The 19,551-nt window shown below is 41.3% G+C and overlaps 1 protein-coding gene across 1 annotated transcript; it reads left to right on the forward strand.

Annotated features, from left to right (window-relative positions):
• Positions 1–665: 665 nt before the first annotated feature.
• On the forward strand, positions 666–7,430 carry arl8bb (ADP-ribosylation factor-like 8Bb). Its single transcript, XM_085405743.1, has 7 exons — positions 666–892; positions 3,180–3,260; positions 3,388–3,461; positions 3,594–3,687; positions 4,102–4,169; positions 4,813–4,883; positions 5,507–7,430. The coding sequence occupies exons 1-7, from the start codon at positions 770–772 to the stop codon at positions 5,554–5,556; spliced, it is 561 nt and encodes a 186-aa protein (XP_085261869.1). The 5' UTR covers positions 666–769; the 3' UTR covers positions 5,557–7,430.
• The last annotated feature ends 12,121 nt before the right edge of the window (positions 7,431–19,551 follow it).

Raw genomic sequence — 19,551 nt, forward strand, 5'->3', positions numbered from 1 at the left:
CACTTTGAAACCCCCCTTTCTGTCAGTGTAAAGAAGTTTAACTACTCATTTAATTGATGGGATATCGTCTTTTTTTTTATAATATAAAAAGTGTAATTTCAGCAGTACGTCTTACTTTTTATTGCACGATAAAGATGTGCCTCTGTAGTAGATGAAAGAAATCTGTCAGCGTGGTTCTTTGAGCTTAAATGTAAGAAGTAAATTAATTATTTTGGTTTAGTATGAATGCTCACGGGGAGGTCTTTATTGATAGGAAAAGCTGTAAGCCCTGTGAAAGTACAGTTAAAATTTAAAAAAAAAATTATGTCCTCCTTCATGATGATGTTATTTGAGTCTTTGCTGGGCTGATTTTGCCCCCTGGGCCCTCTGTTGTATGATACAGTCATAATCAGTAAGGCTGAACACTGGGGAAAGTAATGTTTTCGTAACTACTGTCAGGTGTCATAAACAACAGAGCACGCGCATGTTAGTCACAGGAACTTTGACTGTGACATGATACAAGGAAAGAGTAGCAGGAGTAAAGATCATACCGGAGCAGGAAGGGCATCACTGTGCACCAGACCTGACAGCCTGGACAGGGTTTCTCCAGGAGATGGCAGTAGTGCACCACATAAGGTGCCATTAAAACCCCTCAGAAGAAGAAGAGAATCACTTCTCCTGTCGCCAGGATCACATGATATGACAAAGCAGCTAGCTGCTTCCTGTGAACGCCGCTTCCCAATTTCCATCCTGACGGCCGCATAGACTTGCGACTACAGTTTCATACGAGATGCTGGCCCTTATAAACAGGCTCTTGGACTGGTTCAGGTCCCTCTTTTGGAAAGAAGAGATGGAGCTTACTTTAGTGGGACTTCAGTACTCCGGAAAAACCACATTCGTCAATGTGATAGCGGTAAGCAGCTGACGATTGCGAAGTCGCACAGTCACAGTGCGGGCCCAGGCTGTTACCTTATATAGGTCGCAGAAGGAGGTTTCAGTACGTGCTGTGTATAACTTTAACTTGTCTGCATTTCTACACCGTAACTTCTAAAGACAATGCGACATGGCTGCTTAGCCGGGTCGCAAAGCTACAAGTGTACCGCAGTAGCTGCAGCATTAGCTGCGGTACTCCCTGTCGTTGTTTTGCTAGCTGCGGTGACGAACTTGGTTGGTATGATATGCGCTTACGTGTGAAACGGTCATGTGAACGGAGCCGTCAGTGCTTTCGTTGCTGCCAATGTGTCAACACAAGCGGTATGTCGACAACACGGGCTGTTATTTGGTTTTGAACACAGTCTGCCTCGTCATGTTGCTAGCAGGGTGTACCGGGGACGACGACACTTGAGTAATCATGGCTGCAGGCTGCCAGCTGCGAATACTTGCATAGTCTGTCATCAAAATATTTCCTAATCTTTCAAAGTGACATCCTCTAAGCTAACAAGAGCAGTCCTCCCACTTTCGTTTGAGTTGTATTTTTATGGCTTGTTGTCACGCAGCAGGCAGCGTGGACGCTATAAAAGTTAACCCCTCACTTTGTTGTTGTGTCTGACAGTCACAGTGACAGCTGTGGGCGGATGTGAGGTTAGTGATGATTCCACGTTTGATTGTGTCATTTTAAGGTCTCGAGCCATTTTCCCTCACACATTGATTGCATACATGACAGTTTAGACCTTTTTGCATATGTAAATCTGTTGACCTCTTATACATTTTCCTCGCTTCTTTCTAAACGTACAAAGTTCTCACTGCTGAGTCATGACCTCAGTCGATGTAAGACTGTGTTGTACTGACCAAAACAGTTTCCCATTTAGAATTAAGGTATTTGGTGCTTTAAACCTGTGGAATGTGTGATCACGGTGCAAAGGTTGGTATCAGAAAGCGTGGTTATTACAGGAGGTATGTGAGCAGTTTACACATTTTTGTTGTTTTGGTTCTCTGTTCCTGCATGTTTAGTTTGAAATAATAACGTACATCCAAGTGCCACGTCATAGTGTGTCAGAGTTGAGGGCTTCAAAAGTATTTGGATTCTTGGATATTAAGTTAAAAGTGGCCAGGCTAAAGATGTGAATATACATAAACAAAGGATAATCAAGTCTGTCAAAGGTTGGTTGTTGGGCATAATCACCAGGTCAGGTGATCACATCTTGTGGCTGCATGGGACAAGAATGCTCTTCAGGATGTAGACTACATAAATGTTTTTTTTTCTTTGTCAGTGGGTGAAACAAATCTTTGAGATCAGAACCTCATGGGACTCAGTACAGAATGCAACCTCATGCTAAGCATTCAAAAACACACAGATTGGGTAAAGCTGTGAAACAAAGTACATTGAAAGGCAAGTGTGAAGAAAGTGGGAGACCTTGAGAGCCAAAGCATACCACCCCTCATTTGGAAAGCCTGATGGTGCTGTTATGGTTGCCTGGGGAACTGGCACACTGACATTTATTGATGATTTCTCTGCTGTCAGAAGCAGCAGTGTTAATGTAGAAGCTTATAGGAGGATTTTTGTGTTTTTTAGATCCCACCAGTTTCACTGGACCTCTATTCATAATTAAATGTAAAGAGGTGCAATATCCATGCCTGGCTGAGTCACACCTGATCTCGATGACTGGCCAAAGAGCAGAGTAAAGAGAGAAAGACCTTGTAGCAACCCAAAGCTGTTAGCTGCAGTGAAGGCCTGGGAGAATCACCAGGGAAGATGCAAGCAGTGTGCTTGTGTCTGTGGGTTCAGATACTGGCTGCAGTAAAGTTTGTCTTCATGTAAATGTGTCCAATTTTTTTATTTTTTTTTATTTAACCTTTAGACCATTTCCATCCAATTTCGTTTTCCAGTGATGCAAACCCACTCCAATTACAGCTGAAACCTCATGACTTTATTCTTTATCCATTATTGTATTTCATATTGATTGAGCTGAAACAAAACACGAAGCAGTCCGATTACTTGTGATGTGAACTTTGTGCTGACACATAGATGGCACCATCTTATGATTCATGTAGTTAAAATGGCAAATGCTCAAATTCAGCTAGAAGAAAATAACCCTTGTAATTCAATTATTTCCTAATTTAATCGTGCACAGAAGTGACTAGTGTGCACAGTGTTTTTCATGTGGCTTTTAGATCAGATTAAAGCATGCTGACTTCAAAAAGGAAGCATGCAGTCTTGACTAATATGAGATTGTCCTTTGTCTGCTATTTGTCTCGTGCAGTCAGGACAGTTCAGTGAAGACATGATCCCCACAGTTGGTTTCAACATGCGGAAGGTTACTAAAGGCAACGTGACAATAAAGGTAAGCTAGCAAAAATGGGTATGCAGCTGGTTGCTAAGTAAAAATGTAAATGGGACTATTTACAATGTTTACAGATAAAATGGTGTGTGTGTCGTTTCTGACTCAATTTTGTGCTTTCTTGCGTCAGATATGGGACATAGGTGGACAGCCCCGCTTCAGAAGCATGTGGGAGCGCTACTGTAGAGGAGTCAATGCTATTGTGTAAGTGTGTTGCCAAAAAGGTACAACATGTTCCCTTTGTGGCTGCATGAAAAATGTAGCAAATTGCACATTAATATTCAGAAATGCCTTGTTTCAGTGAGCTCTAATTTGATTATCTCTCCCCATCCTTAGTTACATGGTGGACGCAGCAGACCGAGAGAAGATAGAAGCTTCCAGAAATGAACTGCACAACCTTTTAGACAAACCACAGCTACAAGGAATTCCAGTAAGAGACCTCTTGTTAATTTTTTTTATTTTTTAAAAACACCAGAAGCTTGTGGTGTTACAGCAGGCACTCGATGATCAGGATCCAGTGACAGTCACAAGCAGTCATTAAAGTCATAGTTAGCAATTGCAGAAAGCCATTAGATGCAGTGACTCAGGCTTGATGATGTTACACTTGTTGGTAATATGAAACAGAGCTTGAATTATGGATGTATTTTTTATTTTTTTTTCATTGAGTTGACGGAGTGCGATTTGATGAATCCATAAGATTTCCTGCTTCCTCGACTCAGCACTTCACGCAGGCAGTTTATTTTGCCTTAACAGTAAAGATTGTGTGATGGTTGAGGCATCTGAAGAGAGAGATGCTGATACATTGCTGCATTAGGTATTGATCAGCCCTGTCTTTCTTTTCCAGGTGCTAGTCCTTGGTAACAAACGAGACCTACCCAATGCACTTGATGAGAAGCAGCTTATTGAAAAAATGTAAGAAATGAACTCCTGCCAAATGTTCTGTTAGTGGTGTTTTTACATAATAAGTGTCTACTTGACCAGTGTTTGATGATTCCTAATAACCCCATAGACTTTTTCTAAGATGAACATGAAGTACAAGTTTGAAAATTGAGGCCACTGCATTCTTTCTGATAGCCAGCAGGGGTCCTTGTTTGCAAAAATATATCATGTACAGAGGTCCATGAGAACATTTCCATACTCCTCAATTGCTGTGACCTGAGTAAACAATTTTCTTATGAGTTTATGATCCCCTCACTAGTTTCATTAAAATAATTCAATCCACTTTCATGTAAAATTTGTAATTTACGGTCACAATTATTAATTTGTATGATAAAGTAGGGTGTGCTTTAGGGCGGGGCTTCACACTGTACATGTGTACAGTGTGCTTGGTTTCTCAGTCAGATCTACCTCTTGCTCATCATGGTTCAAGAAACCAAACCAGGTCAATTCTTGAAAACTGGACTTGAGAAGTTGATGGGTAACATTGCAGTTTATACAGTCTATGGGATTTTTTGCGAATGTCAATCTGTAAGATAAGCTAGTGACTGATGCGGTGGTCACGTATCCATGGACTACTACCATTTGAATTTCACATTTCTCACTTTCCTCATTACAGGAATCTATCTGCCATTCAGGACCGAGAGATCTGCTGCTACTCTGTGTCCTGCAAAGAGAAAGACAACATAGGTAAGTATCTGAGGATTTGTGGAAGTCATGAAATGATCATTCAGGGGTTTAAAAGAACTTGAATCAACTTAACCTTCATTTTCAGTCTCAGGTTAATGTCAGGCATTGTTGGCAGTGCTGTGACTATTCTGTTGAAAATGACGTTATCTTGGCATTATCTTTAATGCAGCATAACTGAAATGAAGCTCGGTATACACGGGATGTAGGCAGTTACATAAAGTATTTAGTCTGTTGATATGGATTATGATTTGTTCTCATATTCTAACCAGGTATTATTCTAGATGATAGAGAGGCATAGCATGCAGAACTACTCTTTATAGTTGTCAGTTAGGTCCTCTTTCAGCCTTCAGGGTGGATTTGGTTGATATCTTGTGGTTTCCTTTTGTCTGTCATGCTGATTAAAGTGCTGTGCAGAAGACAGCTTAAACAGCAAAACAATCTGATGTAGAAGGGATGAACACATGCATAAAGGAATAGCATTTATGATACAAAGAAATTAATAAAGTGAGCAGACCAAGAAATCCATTGTGGCCCTCATCAGTTTAAGTGTACTGCCTAATCCTTCACAGATAGTGTTTGCTTGGGTGTTAAAGATCTGTTGACTGTTCCTCCTCCACCTACAGATATCACACTGCAGTGGCTCATCCAGCATTCAAAGTCACGGAGAAGCTGAAAGTAAAGCCCCGCCCTCCTCTCCCTCCCGGTCGCAGCTCTGGCCTCAGCCCCACTTTACGGTCATGGGTCCTTGACAGTCAACCCCTTCCACTGCCTCTGTGACGTATTCCAGCTCTCTCCGCTCACTACTGTTGCCACGCGCACCATCCACTACACTACCATAGATGTGTAGCCTCCCCCTGTACAGCACTACCACCACCCCAAAACCACCTGGAGTCTTGAAAAGTTGTCTCACTACTGTGCTAGCAGGTGGATTGTTCATACCCATCATGCCTTATCGCTCATCATTACAGACATGATGTGGGTCTGTGTACATCATGGAGTTTTTCTTTTAAATGTTGCAGTATACTGTTCCCCAGCTACATTAGGATGGAGCTCCTCTAATCCCACAATCAAACATGTGCTCTGTTGCCTGTCAACATTTGGTGTTTACGTGACATTGTGCGATTGTAGTTTTTAAACAGTTATTTGCCAAATGGTGATGATGATGATGGTCACTTGTGCTAAATGCCTTCAATTCCTGATAATCTCTTTAGCAATGTAGCCTGCGTTTTTATTTGCTGGTGTATGGAAGCACTGTTCTAATAAATGACTTGAATCAAAGTTTACACGTAACATAACGATCAATAGAAGGTAAGACTTTAAGTGGCGGCTGCGTCTGGGGCAACAATCCTGAGCAAAGTTTTAAGTGCCTTCAGCTGAGAGCGTTCCCGATCAGACAGTTATTGCCCAACGCACTTTTTGAAGCCTCTATTATAAACAAACACTCAGTACAGACACAGCAGAAATCCCTTGATTACACTTAACGCCGCCTCTCGACAATCTCATTCTGTTTTGTAATCACACAAACGCATTACGACGTCTGAGAAAAAGGCAGTGGCGGGCTAACGCTGAGGATGAAGTAATGAATGAGTGACGAGCGAGTGAGACAATGTTACATGTTTGGTTGCTGGGTACTTTGAAGCCTGCAGGCTGTGAATTCTTATGTAGCTTTTTGAAGCGTAACTTTTGCTTGCAGTTCTCAGGTCGTTCTCAGTCTGAGCGCAGCGTGGGCGTGCCCGAGTCTGTGTGTCCATAATCTTCTTGTTTGAGTTGGATAAGTGGAAGGCAGTGTTAGCTGTGATGATGGAGCACACTGAGAACAGAGGGCAGTCTATGAGTTCAGAGTGTTGAATGCTTGATGTCGTCCATTCTTTGCGATACTCTTATCCGAGTCCTGATGTCTGATTTTCTTTTTTCTTGCTCTTGTGAAAGCCTTAGCAGTCCAAGGACAGTACTGTGTCCTCAGAAAACGACATATTGATTGACGAGCAGTGTCCTTGCAGCGAAAAGACAATGACCCCCCACCCCCCGGTTAAAGAAAACAAAAAGTATGAGCACTGTATACTATTAATCCACCCCCTGCTTGGCCAGTACATCACTATGAAATGTCTTTTTCTTCTGGTTTTCTATGCCCCCCTCCCCCCAGTTTAAAGTGACCTATTCCTTCTGCTCCCATATTTGTATGTAGGCCTGCTCGGCTCGTGTATTTCACTGCAATACCGTCGACAAGTCCATCACGCTCCGTCGTCTCACATTGTTTTTCAGCGTCTGTTGGAAATCGTCGTAATCATAGATGTCGATTGTTGGGACCACAGCAGCGGTGAGGGGCTGTATAATCTGGTGACTGTATGGGAAATTTGGGGAAAGCTTTTGTTAACTGTGTAATAATCTAGCCTATTTGCAATTTGTATGTGCATGTGCTCAACTTATTCACATTCAACTGCAGACTTTGTAAATAAGAAGTTGGCGTTTTTATTCCAACAAATGCTCTGTAGATGTCATGCATTCTTTCCCTGTGATTGCTAATAAATTTGTTTTTATTTTTAAGGATTTCAAGTGTGGCATCACTTATTTTGTGCGTGTGTGTGGATTGTCTATAAATGTTTTGCCACTAGATGGAAGCAGAGGACTTTGCAAAGCTGGAGGTTTAGTGTTTCTTAAACACTCCTAGGTTTGTCAGAGGGTTTGTTCTGCTGCATTGTGCTGCGGCTTTCCTCTGCCCTGGGACTCTGGAGTAAACTCTTAACTCAAAGGTTATTTCTTTGAGTCGTCCATAGCACTGGAAATATATATTTATTATTGGCAGACATTTAGAATGAGACAAAGTGTATGTGATCACAATAATCATGCCATATTTTTCATCTTTCATTCAGTTAAATTTGATTTTATTTACATAGCACTAAATCACAACAACAGTCACCTCAAAGATCTTTATATATTAAGGTAGAGACCCTACAGTAATAGAGAGGAAACCCCAACAATCAGCTGTCCCCAATGAGCAAGCACTTGGTGATGGTGAGAAGGAAAAACTCCCTTTTAATAGGAAGGAACCTCCAGCAGAACCAGGCTCAGGGAGGAGTGACCATCTGCCATCTGGCTGAAGGAGAGGAGACCCTGTGGAAGAGAGCAAGACATTAATAATGACTAATGATTAAATCTAGAGTGGTGTATAAACATACAGTGAGTTTAGAAGAAACACTCTGGGCTGGTGGCTTCCCATGATGCACTAAATATAAGTTTTATCAAAACAAAGTTTTAAGCGTAATCTTAAAAGTAGAGAAGATTTGGGAACTGGTTTCACAGAAGAGAGGCTCCTATATAAAAACAAAATAAAACTCGATCCCCCTAATGTACAAAAGAAAAACTTGGTGCTACGTTTGTGGATATATTGTTTTACCGCTATTGTGTAATAGAAGATTAGCACCTCTGTGTTTCTTGGCAGCAAATTAACTATTATGCAAAGAAATGTAACACCCATAACGTTAAGGCAAACGCCGGGAGGGCGTTGCAAACTAGGGGGCAATAAAGCGAACGGTGATCGCGGGCCTGTGCCGTTCAAGCTGGAACACCTTAATTAATCTCATTTCTTAAATGCAGCGTTTAATGAACACCATCTGGCATTTACTGCAGTCAGAAGGTGCGGAGAGATCCAGGTGTTTTCCGGCGGAGAAACGCAGGGTGTGCGTGTCCACATGGGGTCTTTAGGTATGTGCGTCTGCGGTTTACAGTTGCTGTTGGGATTGTGCAGTGCTTACAAACCACAGAGGGAAGGTCACACAGACGACCTAAAGGCGTGGCAAACTCTTAGCGTAGCTGCATCCTGTTACTAGTTCACCCATGCTGTAATACACCACCCGCCACTGCAGCATTGTTGGCATTTCTTGTGTGTACAAACTTGTGAGCTTGCCCTGTGAATGATCGTCAGCCAAATTACAGGAGCTCTAATGAGAAGAATTCCTCAGTGTTCCTGCAAATATGATTTGCTTTCTCTCTACTTCACAGCTACAACTCTGAGCTTAATGAGCTTAAACTTTCCTAATTAATGACAATGCAACTGGGCTGCTCTACAGCTATCTGACATCCATTCAGCGTCTTGTCTATAAAATACTCCATGTATAAATGTGAATAACAGGTTCACTTTGAAGCTGCTGTCACTCATACGTTGGACATTCTCACTCAGCACTGGTGCTGTATAATACTTCAATTTTTGTTTTTGATATGATGCCAAGTAAACCTCTGCTCAGCACTGCATGTGTATGGAATCCTGCGCTTTCCTTTCCAAACATGGAGACAGTGTTGCACTTTTATCCGTTTTAAAAAGGGGAAATATTAAATATCTGCCCAGTTACAGGATAACTTCCTCCTGACGTACAGTCATAAGCACGCTGAGTTTATTTAGCTGGTTCCACTGAAGCATTAGTGACGACTGAACTATCCCTATAAAAGCAAGAGCGTTCCCATTTCCTTCCTTCCTTCCTTCTTCCTCTACCTTGGTGTCATTATAAACTGTTTTTATGTCTTCCAGACAGGGCTGTAATAATATTTAGTTCACTTCCAGCATTTAGACTTTTAGGTCATGCTGTTTATAATATACAGCATTTGCAGCGCACCCATGGAGCATCTCACTAAATCCTGGAGCTGAGAACATGTAGTTCAAGGAGGTCACGGTTGTTTCGTGTCTGATTTACAGCATCTGTGCTGATATGAGTTTTAAACAACAAGCTATTAAATCTAAACTTCAGCTCAGTTACAAAGATGTATGGCATGAAAATGATAGAAAACTCAAATTCAAACCACCACACGCTGAGTACGTATGTAAGTCAACCAACTCCTGGACTCCTGACTTTCATATTTCAGATTTTTTTTCCAGGTCTTTGTCAGACTGCTTTGTTCATGTGACAGCAGTGAGGGCAGAGTATCACTGTGTTTAGCTGAGCTAAGTGTGGGGCAATTTGTCCAGGGATCTGAAAAGCTTGTTTTATGATACATAAATAATGTGTTCCAAAGTTGTTAAAACTATAGTGTTGGGATTAGAGGTTTGGAGCTCAGCATTGACAGGCATCTGCAAGCACTTCATTCAGTTCCCTGTGCGGACCGTAATTTGGCACTAATCACTATGTGTGGAATGTCACATGATTCATACAGAGCTGCATGGTACATATCACCATCCTTAGTGCTCGGCACCCTGTAAAAGACAGATGGTGACGTGCACACACACACACCCTGTAGTAACCCAGCTTAATGGGGCTCCATAGACAACTGCATTCCTGCACTTAGCTGTTTTACCCCAGCCTTTTATGAATGTTTATTAGTGTGGATACATGAGTGAGTGTTTGAGTCAAATTAGCTGTGGTTAAGCAATCTCATTAGACTTTTTTTCTCTTTAATGAAACTTTGTTAGATAAATGAAAGCTCCTCTCAGGAGATACTTATTCACAAGCAGGCACCACAGCAGGTAGAGCCATATATTTGATTTGGCAGATCTTTACATCCTGATATAACCTCCAGGGGATTTGAGTCTCCTCCAGGGACTGAGTATGGGATCCCTCACTTGTTTGTTAAATATGTAAAGTACTACACTATGAAGCCACTGATTACTTGGTTAAATTAAATACAAAATTAAATTTTCACACCAAAAGAATTTATTGTATGTAGAAGTGACCCACCTTGCTTTCTTTTTAATATCCAGAAGGGGGCGACTCCTGGGATGCAAAAGAATTTGGTCGTATTGTCTGTGAAAAAAAGGCATTGCGCTCCCTCATTCTGTAAGCTAAGTTAATGTTTCCTGTTTTTATTTATTGTCTTTATTCTCTATTTTATATTGTTGACTGAATTTGTTATATTGACTGAATATGAAATTCATTTAGGAAATTATGGTTATTATTAGAATCAGAAGGGAGATTTCCCAGTGTGTGCTCAATAAATAATAACTTTACAGTAATAACCAGTGAACGTTTCACAGTCAGAACCACCACTCATTCATCATGCCTGGTTTCTCGTTTACGCCATAGATGACACTAAATGATAGATGTAGCTACTATGATTCATTTATTAGTTCATTTCCCTGTGTGGACCTGCATTCTATTTCATGGCCAGCAGGGGGCGATCCCTCTGGTTGCAAAAGAATTCTGGTTGTATAGAAGTCTGTGGAGAAAACCTTGTTTAAGCGAGTGAGTGTGTCCTCTTGGTGTTTTTTAAATCAAATGTGGTGATGAGGGTGGGTCTGACTGAAGCTATATGCTCATTAGCTGCCAACTTGTCAGTTACAAGTTGGCATTCAGTGAGTATATCTTGGATAATCCTCTTTTCTCAAACTTAGACTGACTAAAATTTTAAAAATAGCTCATTGTTATATATAATATAAACCGAAATTAGCAACTGAAAACACGAACCGAGCTGCAAAGTGTTTATGGAGGTCCTGGCAATTTCCTATAGACTTCTATAGGACCTAAAGTCTTTTTGCAACCCCACTTATTGCCTACTGGTGGCCATTAACTAGAATAGCTTGACTTTTGAGCTCTGGAAGCTATGCCAATCTTTTACACCATAACCATGTTAGCAAGCTATTACTAGCGTCGGGCGAGGTACTGCAAGCATGGTTTTACGCAGGCATTGTTAATAATAGGCATATTATTTTATATTAATACTTATCTGTTCAAGGCTCTTTTTTTTGTAATTTTTGTGAAACAACCAAGTTTTCTTTCATTACTATTTTTTCAACCAATTAATCAGGTAAAACGTAAAAATATATGACAAAAACTGCTTCAACCAACACACATGCTTTATACTTGAAACAGAGATTTTCATTAGTCACGTAGTTAAGAGTGTACTCGAGCTGCAAGTGAGAAACTTGTTTTTGATTTGACATAAACCTTTTTTTTGCGTGATTGTAGGAGTCCGAAAAAGCTGCTGAGACCTTCAAATGCAATAATTCCATTTCCACTCAGTGAGAGTAATCTTTCAGGTCCATTCTGTTATCCGGTGTCCTCTCAGATAGCCAGCTCCCCTGTGAATGCTTTCATACTCTCACCTCCCTGCCTCGGCTCTGACACTCTCCCCTCCTCTGATTCCATTAAAAATCATAACTTCAGCTCCTGGGACTCTGATCAAACAGGGCGGCTAATGCATTTTTACTGCGTTTTGATTTTTTTTTTTCCTGTGTACCTCATATTTACATATAGATTGAGTATTTATCAGTCTGCGTTTTAAGGCAGATTCACTGTAGTCCACTTTATTAAACCATGTTGGATTTATGTATATTTAATGAAAAGTTGGTGTAGGGAGTGTAATTCTTTGAACAAGGGAGTGTATTTGCTATGTGGGGTGAATAGTAATGCAGGGACTGAGCACAAGCCTGAACCTCTTCTCTCAGGAGCTCCACACATGTGCAACCTTCAACATGTGATTAATAATGCAAAACAATACATCAAAATCTTCCTCCGAGCGCAAAAATCTTTATTGGTTGTCTGGACTCCAGGAAGTCATTGCACCTGGCTAAGACATAGTCCCACACATAATTCACTACTGTTTTTTTAGGCATGTGTTACATATATAGATTTATAACATCTAATAATTTGAGGTGCTGACATCTAATTTTGCTGTGTTTGGGCCAATCTGGCTCCTTTCATCTCCTTCCGGTCTGTAGCTAAGCTAAATTAAGTAGCTAGCAGCACAGCAATAGTAGAAAGCAAGAGGTAATATGCTAACTGTTACATAGCACACAGGAGAGGTGAAAAAAAAAGGCTTTTTTTTAGTTGAAAACCAAGGGTAGATATTGGGTAATTGCTACCCACACAATGCATACAATTAGTTTCCAGTAGTGCAAACACAACACTGTTCTCTATCTCACCGTAATTAGGCGGGTTTATTCATTAACATGCCCTGGGAGGTCTTTAAACCATGACAAACACAATTGTGAAGAGTGGAATAAAAGAGCATGTCGCCATAAAATGTGTCTTTTCTGATAAATGTTGTCCAAATCCCTACAAAGGAAGTCTTCACTGTGCGCTTCCAGCGTTCATAGCTGAAGGCTTGAAGAATCCGCTGCTCTTTGTTTGCCTTAGCACCAGGTATGAGTGTGTTAGAGGACTTTGCAGGGGCCGTGTGACTCCTTTATCCTCCAGTCACCGTAACTTCAGGTTGACAATGGCTGTAAACCCCCATGGATCATGAATAGATAGCACTGACAGGACAAATGGTGCACTGTAGGCTGGAATGTTGAGGGGGAAAAAAAAGATTAACAATAGGGGCAAAATAATGTGGTGCAGACAATGTAGCAAATGAGCAAAGGGTCAGCCGTGCTGATTTTTTTCCCCTTTCAAAAACATGGAGCGTTGTTTCACTTCCATTGCTCCAAGCACTAAGCCTGGCTGCCAGAAAGAGTTAAATATCATAGGCCACCTTTATTCCTCTAAATAAGGCCTTGATGAGACTTTGGACTCAGTTCAGTGAGAGGGACAGATGTTCTCAAACGAATTGGAAACCAAGCGACAGCTGGATTTAGACCAGGTAGCCTGCCTTTGATATCAGCACTGCAGGTAGCCTTGGCAGAGAACATGAGGCCAATCAGATGTAAGTACAGCCTTACCTTGGTTTGATCCCCTGCCAGGGCACACCCTACACCTCCAAGCTGACACGGTGTGCATATTCATCCTTACTGCGTGTCAAGTTGCATCGGCAGCAATGATGGAGTTAGCATAGCTCCAGATAAAAAGTGATTTATGAAGAAGCCTCCAGTGTTTTGTGAGATGGCGATCTGTTGCTCTTCTTCTGACTCAGTCTTCTTGGCTACATTTGTTTGAATTCTATTTTTTTCAGATTACCTTAGGGAAATATCTACAGCACTGTCTCTCGAGCACCATGATTTATTCTTGCTCATACAGTACAAGTAACATTTGTCCCCCTGGGTTTGGGCTCCATTATAAACTATGAAGAGGCTGAAGTTTTGCTGATGAGAAACAGCTGCAGCACAAGTTACCTCAGTCGCATGAAGACATAGGAAAAAATAGCAACTTGGCAACTTTTAGCCAGCTACCTGGACATGCACACTTTTCAGCTACAAGCAGCCTGCAGAGGGAAACAGAGAAAAGCGTGCTATGGGACAGCAACGTCTCTCAAATGCATACTAGATACTGAGTTTCGCTATGACATCCTTTTTTCCTTCCTGTAACATGTTCATGTTTTCCACACTGTATTCTAAGTGTGTGACTTTAATGGATTGTCCGTTTTAATTATGCTGACTTGCTTGCACTGGTTTGCAAATGGTAGTTTTGCTTTAGCAGTGTTGTTGTTGAGATTTTTCCAAAGCAAACTTTCCAGTCATTAATTCGCTTGCCTATACAACCACTTCTATGTGTTATGGTGTAATTAAAGAAGTGTTTGAACATGATCTGATGAAGAAAAGTGTTTGGCTACACAGAAAAGGAGATGAGGCATGGCAATCACAGCCGGAGAAAGAATTACATTCTTTGACATAGTTAGCATGTCCTTCACACTCACTCCGTTGCCAAGTTAAAAGCATTTCTGGGAGCCTGATTAAAGGTTGCATACAGAACAGCACTGGAGCACAGCATATGCAGGTCTTTGAGAGCAGAGTCCTTCAATAAAAAAGCATGATGAAGCAGGACTGGAACGCTATTGTTTTTTCAGGAATGTTGTTTCCTTGCTGCTGGCATTCGCCTCCGAAATGAGAACATGTTACTATTTCTGGTGCAGAATGTCTCATTGTGTCAGACCACAATGAGGACAATGCCCTCTGAAGGTGACACTTCATAAAGGTTGGTTGGTGGTAAACAATAACCCGGGCCAGGGATCCAATGCCTGGGAGCTCAAAACTAAATGCCAGTTCAGATGAGAACTCAGAGGCAATAAAAAAGCCTTGTACCTTACACTCCATTTATACCTCCTCATATTATTCTTAAAGGAGTTTGAACTGTTGGAAAAATTTATTTTTTAAAATCAGACGTTTAATTATTTGTAAATGAGCTACTTTAAAGTATGTGGTATTTAGGTATTTGCTTGGTTACTAAACTACAAAAACTTAAAGATCAGACACCGTTTGACACCTTCAAGTTAAACTGACTGGTTCTTACATAGTCTGTCTGAGAACACAAAGCACTTTTTTCCCTATATAAATGCTTTCTGTCTAACATACACACACACACAGAGCAAAGTGCAGTTAGTATCTTGCCCGAGGACACATTCCACACAAACTGGAGCAGCCGGGATCGAACCACTAACCTTCCAGATAGTAGATGACCTGCTCTATTTCCTGAGCTGCAGCCACCCCAAAAGCAGAGAAATTTAACAAGTAAGTAAAATCTGTTTTCTGCATGTTAATCTAGAAGTTTTGAAATTTTAGGTATCATATAAAAGTAAAAAACTGACATTTAAGATGGTAGTCTAGTCTCTCGCATGCATCATATTTTAGGCTGTTAAGAAAATGAGTGCAATGAATTCTGACTTAAACATAATAATGAACTCTGTTATAAACAGAAATTGATGCGTTATTATTTGTCATAAAACACTTTTTTCCTTCACTTAGAGAACATACAGTAAAATGTCAGGTTGCTATGTCGACAGCAGGCTAGCTGTCTCTTTCAGTTTCCACTCTTTCAGGCACTAGCTGTAGCTTTGCACTTGGCTTGCTAGCTAATAAGCGAGCGGCACAAATCTTCTATTCTAACTGTTGCACAGAATACAAATAAAACAATAAACAAAAAAACAAAAGAAAAAATGGAGTGATGAGATTTTTTTTCACCAGCAGCCCTAAGTCGGGTCATTTCCAGCTTCCATCAACTTAGCATTAACATTGTCCAGACACTACACATGCTGAGGTAACTTATTTTAAGCATGCAAACAAATCTAATGCTTGGAAACAATTAAAAGCACTATCTTTTTATGTCAATAGAAAAGAGAATTAAATCATGTTTGCAGACTTCCTGTTCTCCTCCCATCATGTGCACCTGCAAGAGGCTAATTCTGAGTAAACATGAGAGGGAAATTATTATTTGTTCTTGTGAAATTGGTTATATTTTCTTTGGAGCCACACAGACAAGTTCCTGGCTTGAGCCCACAGTATGAGCCTGAGAGGATATGGACACAGAGAGAGGTTGTCCATACTGACAAGCTGCAGAACAGGTTTTCCAGTTTATATGTTTGCACTGAATAGTTTACAGTCTTGGCTATTTCTCACTTTAAAAGAAATGTTTTTGTGGATTTTTTTTTCAGTCTCCAAGCATATCCTATTTTTATGTCTGAAATGTGGCCTATAGTTGTAAAAAAGGAGGGCTTTCATTTTCCTGTGACACTTGCATTGTGTGCCTTGTTTACAGGCCTGGCGTGTGGAATGCATGTGTAGCTTTCTCTGGCTTATTGCATTCTCATTAAGCTATAAAGGTTCTCTGGAGCTGGCCTGTTTTCTGCAGCTACGGTGGTCTTCTCAGCGAAAGACGTGTCATGTCCCACGTCATTGTGAACTACCGTCTCCACCCTTTCACTCAGAGACACGTCACCTCTGCCTCTCAACATGCGAAACGTCACAAACTCCTAATAATCGCCATGCATGATTTCTCTGGAGAGGGTTGACAACTATCTTTGTGTCCTTAGCGCTGCCTCTCGCTCTCGAGAGGCTCTGTGCATTCCTGCAGCCGTTGGTCACTGAGTCGTTTCCATTGTGGCTGGAGAGCATGGGAGAGCTGTGCGTCTCCGGACTGATGGATGGCCTGTCTGACTTTATCTGAGCAGGACGGACGCTGCGTTGGCTGTGACCCAGAGATTGTCACTTCTGACTGCTTTATCAAGGCCTGACTTATAGAGCTGTCATCCTCTTAGAGCAAGGTTCCCAGGCACCTCGTCCAGCCATTCCCTCCTTCTGTCTGTCACAGTGCCACCCAGGGACCTTGGCCTGTATGGCTTCATGCTTGACTGGATGCCTGCATCCTACCCACCCAGGGACTCATTCATTAAAAAAAAACAAAAAAACTTGTCTTGATCCATCAGCCCCACCCTTACTTGTTGTAAGAGCCACTCTATTGCCAAGTGGTTTAGATGTTCACATTTTAGATATACAGCAGATAGACTGAGTGTAAGTAAAAGATGTTTCCTGAGCAATTTCATAAGATGCCCGTTCCTGTTACATCTTCCTTGTCTTATGTGCTCAAAAGACATGACTTTCAAACACTTTCAGTACCATGGTGGATATGCCTCTTTTTCTGCTCTTCACACTACAAAGCCCGAGTGTAAAAAAAAAAGAAGAGAGAGAGAAAAAAGATGGCAATTTTTCAAACATATTCTTAAAAGCTCAGTCCAAGCTCGAGCTTGCTATGAAACCACAGCGGAGTTCCTTCCTTATTCTCACTTTGATGAGCCATTGGAGAGCTTGGCAGGAAGCCAGGCGAAGTCTGGGGCCCTCTTGCACATTCTGATGTTTTGTTTCAAACAGAGCAGCTTTTGTTCAGCTGTCGGAAAGGGAGGGATTGGCAGCACGTCGGAGTGTGTTTAGCAACCACAAACACACTGCGTGTGTTTATTTTTCTTTTTAATTTTTTTTTACCAAGGTAATAAAGACGCAGTTACACGTGTTTCATACCGCCACCATGAGCATCATCAATTAAGAATGTGAGGAATCGTGCCCGTGTTTGCGTGCGTGTGTGTACGCTCATCTCTAACAGATAAATGGGCTCAAGGATATTCCAGAGGGTAAAAGATCAGTTACAGAGTTTCGTCTTCAGATCTGTCCTTTGACTTCTGTTGACAAAACCCGATGTCCTTTGAGCAAATCCATAAATAAAATATAAAAATGACCATTAAATTCTTTTCAGCATGGTTTGTCACTTGGAGGCTACCTATGGCAGGGTCTTTTGGTTACTTTGCTCATCGTAGACTTTACTTGTACAAACTGTATAAACTGTAAATAAGGCACATGCCATTCAGCTCACTGCTCATCAGTACTTTGCTGTAATGCATATTGTGACCATCAAAACTGAGACACCAGGGACTCGTTAGGACCACTCGGCATTTTGACTCCAGATGTGAGGCCGTTTGAGTGCATTCACACTAATTTCCCCAAGAGACTGAGAGTGTAAATGACTGCGGTTTCACTGAGAGTGGCTTTCTGAACAGTAATGGCAAAAACAAAACCTTCCCCCCCCCCCCACAAACTGTGTTTATCCTATTCGTAGCCATGGCTACAGGTGTGTTAATCTGTCAGTGTGTTGCTGCTTTATCATCTGGCATAATGGCGTATCATATATCTAACTTCTGTGGGACGCCTGAGAGCGCAGATACAAACTTGGCTTTTCACGTCGAGTCCTATTTCACTACGTGGGTGAATGGGCTGTTACATTATCATGCATTTATAGATACACTGTGATCCTTCACTTAAATGTGATGTATAGCACTAGACTGGATTTTGACCATCTGAAATCAAAAGCACCAGCATCCCTATGGTAATAAACCTTGAGAGTGGAGAATGGGGCCAGTGTGTCAGCCAGAGTCATTCCAGGCAAGCTGGAGTCTTTCCTGTAGCCCCCTCCATTGCTCTGCTTTCCATCCAATCTGGATCATATGCCTTTAATAGCGTGTAATCTCTTAAAGGGTGAGATTTATGTCCTCCTCCTCTAGTAGGGGTCTGCAATCTTTTAGGAAGAGTGAGCGAATGCTCCTGTGGGAAGAAACGATCAACCTTCTGTAAATTTGTGTGGGAAAAATTTCAAGCAAAGCATCTATAGTATTTAAGAACGAGCTTAAGCTGGACACATTTTTCATGTACCTTTCTCACTTTTAACGCACTGGTCGAGATTCCACATTATACAGAGCAGGTAACAAATATGTGGACAGCTTGGCCATCAGCTTGCAGCTTATATAACCTCAATAGCTGTATTGTGCCAGTTTATTTCCTGAAACTGTTGCTGTGATGGTTCTGTGAAACTTAGTATTGTGTTAGATGATGGAATTCATGCAGAAACAATGCACATTTGTTGCGCTTATAAAAGAACAATGCCTTTGCTGATTTATGGCAACTCTCTTTGGTGGGCTGAAGTTGCTCATAGTTTTGATATACTGGCTAGTTCCTCGATAAGCTGCTCTGCTACTCCAGCTTCAGTGTGTATGGAACATATTAACTCTGGGAAAATCTCAGATCAGAATTAAATGCTCAGTCAAAAAGTGCGCTTCCAAAATTGAAATTTCAGTTCTTGTCAAATTAAATGCTCAAACCTTCACTTTAATATGACTAAAGGTTATCAGCTCTGTATTTATCTGCCTGTACTAAGCCCATAGACGGTATAAACGATGCATGTAACTACCATGACACTCACTGATTTGTGGTGTCCCTTCCTGGAGCCTTGAGGTGAACGTTTCCACTGTTGCGGTCCCAAAAATCTGGATGCAATGTGGCGGCGCGTCTGACTGTGAAACCACACGCTCACTGGCTAATGACTTGTGATTGATAATCCTTTAGCCAATGACTGCACAGTTTCATACCACAGATAATACCACAATCTGAAACATGGTTTGACCAAGATTTAGAAAATACCCTTGCGTTTTTATTCACTTTTATTCATTTATCTCACTTATTTTTGGTCATTTATGATCAAAAATGAGTGAAAGAGCCATCAACTCAACAGGAAATGTTTACAGGGGTCAACTCAGAGAGCTATTTTACCATTAC

The sequence above is a fragment of the Rhamphochromis longiceps genome, linkage group LG5, assembly GCF_057381845.1.
Source record: "Rhamphochromis longiceps isolate RC_006_pf linkage group LG5, R_longiceps_female_GT1.1, whole genome shotgun sequence".
In the NCBI taxonomy this organism is placed as follows: domain Eukaryota; kingdom Metazoa; phylum Chordata; class Actinopteri; order Cichliformes; family Cichlidae; genus Rhamphochromis; species Rhamphochromis longiceps.

Excerpts from the sequence above, each read along its gene's own strand:
- arl8bb (XM_085405743.1), top strand. The coding sequence starts at position 770 with ATGCTGGCCCTTATAAACAGGCTCTTGGACTGGTTCAGGTCCCTCTTT. Across the intron at positions 3,261-3,387 it reads AAGGCAACGTGACAATAAAG|ATATGGGACATAGGTGGACA; the intron begins GTAAGCTAGCAA and ends TTCTTGCGTCAG. Across the intron at positions 3,688-4,101 it reads CACAGCTACAAGGAATTCCA|GTGCTAGTCCTTGGTAACAA; the intron begins GTAAGAGACCTC and ends TTTCTTTTCCAG.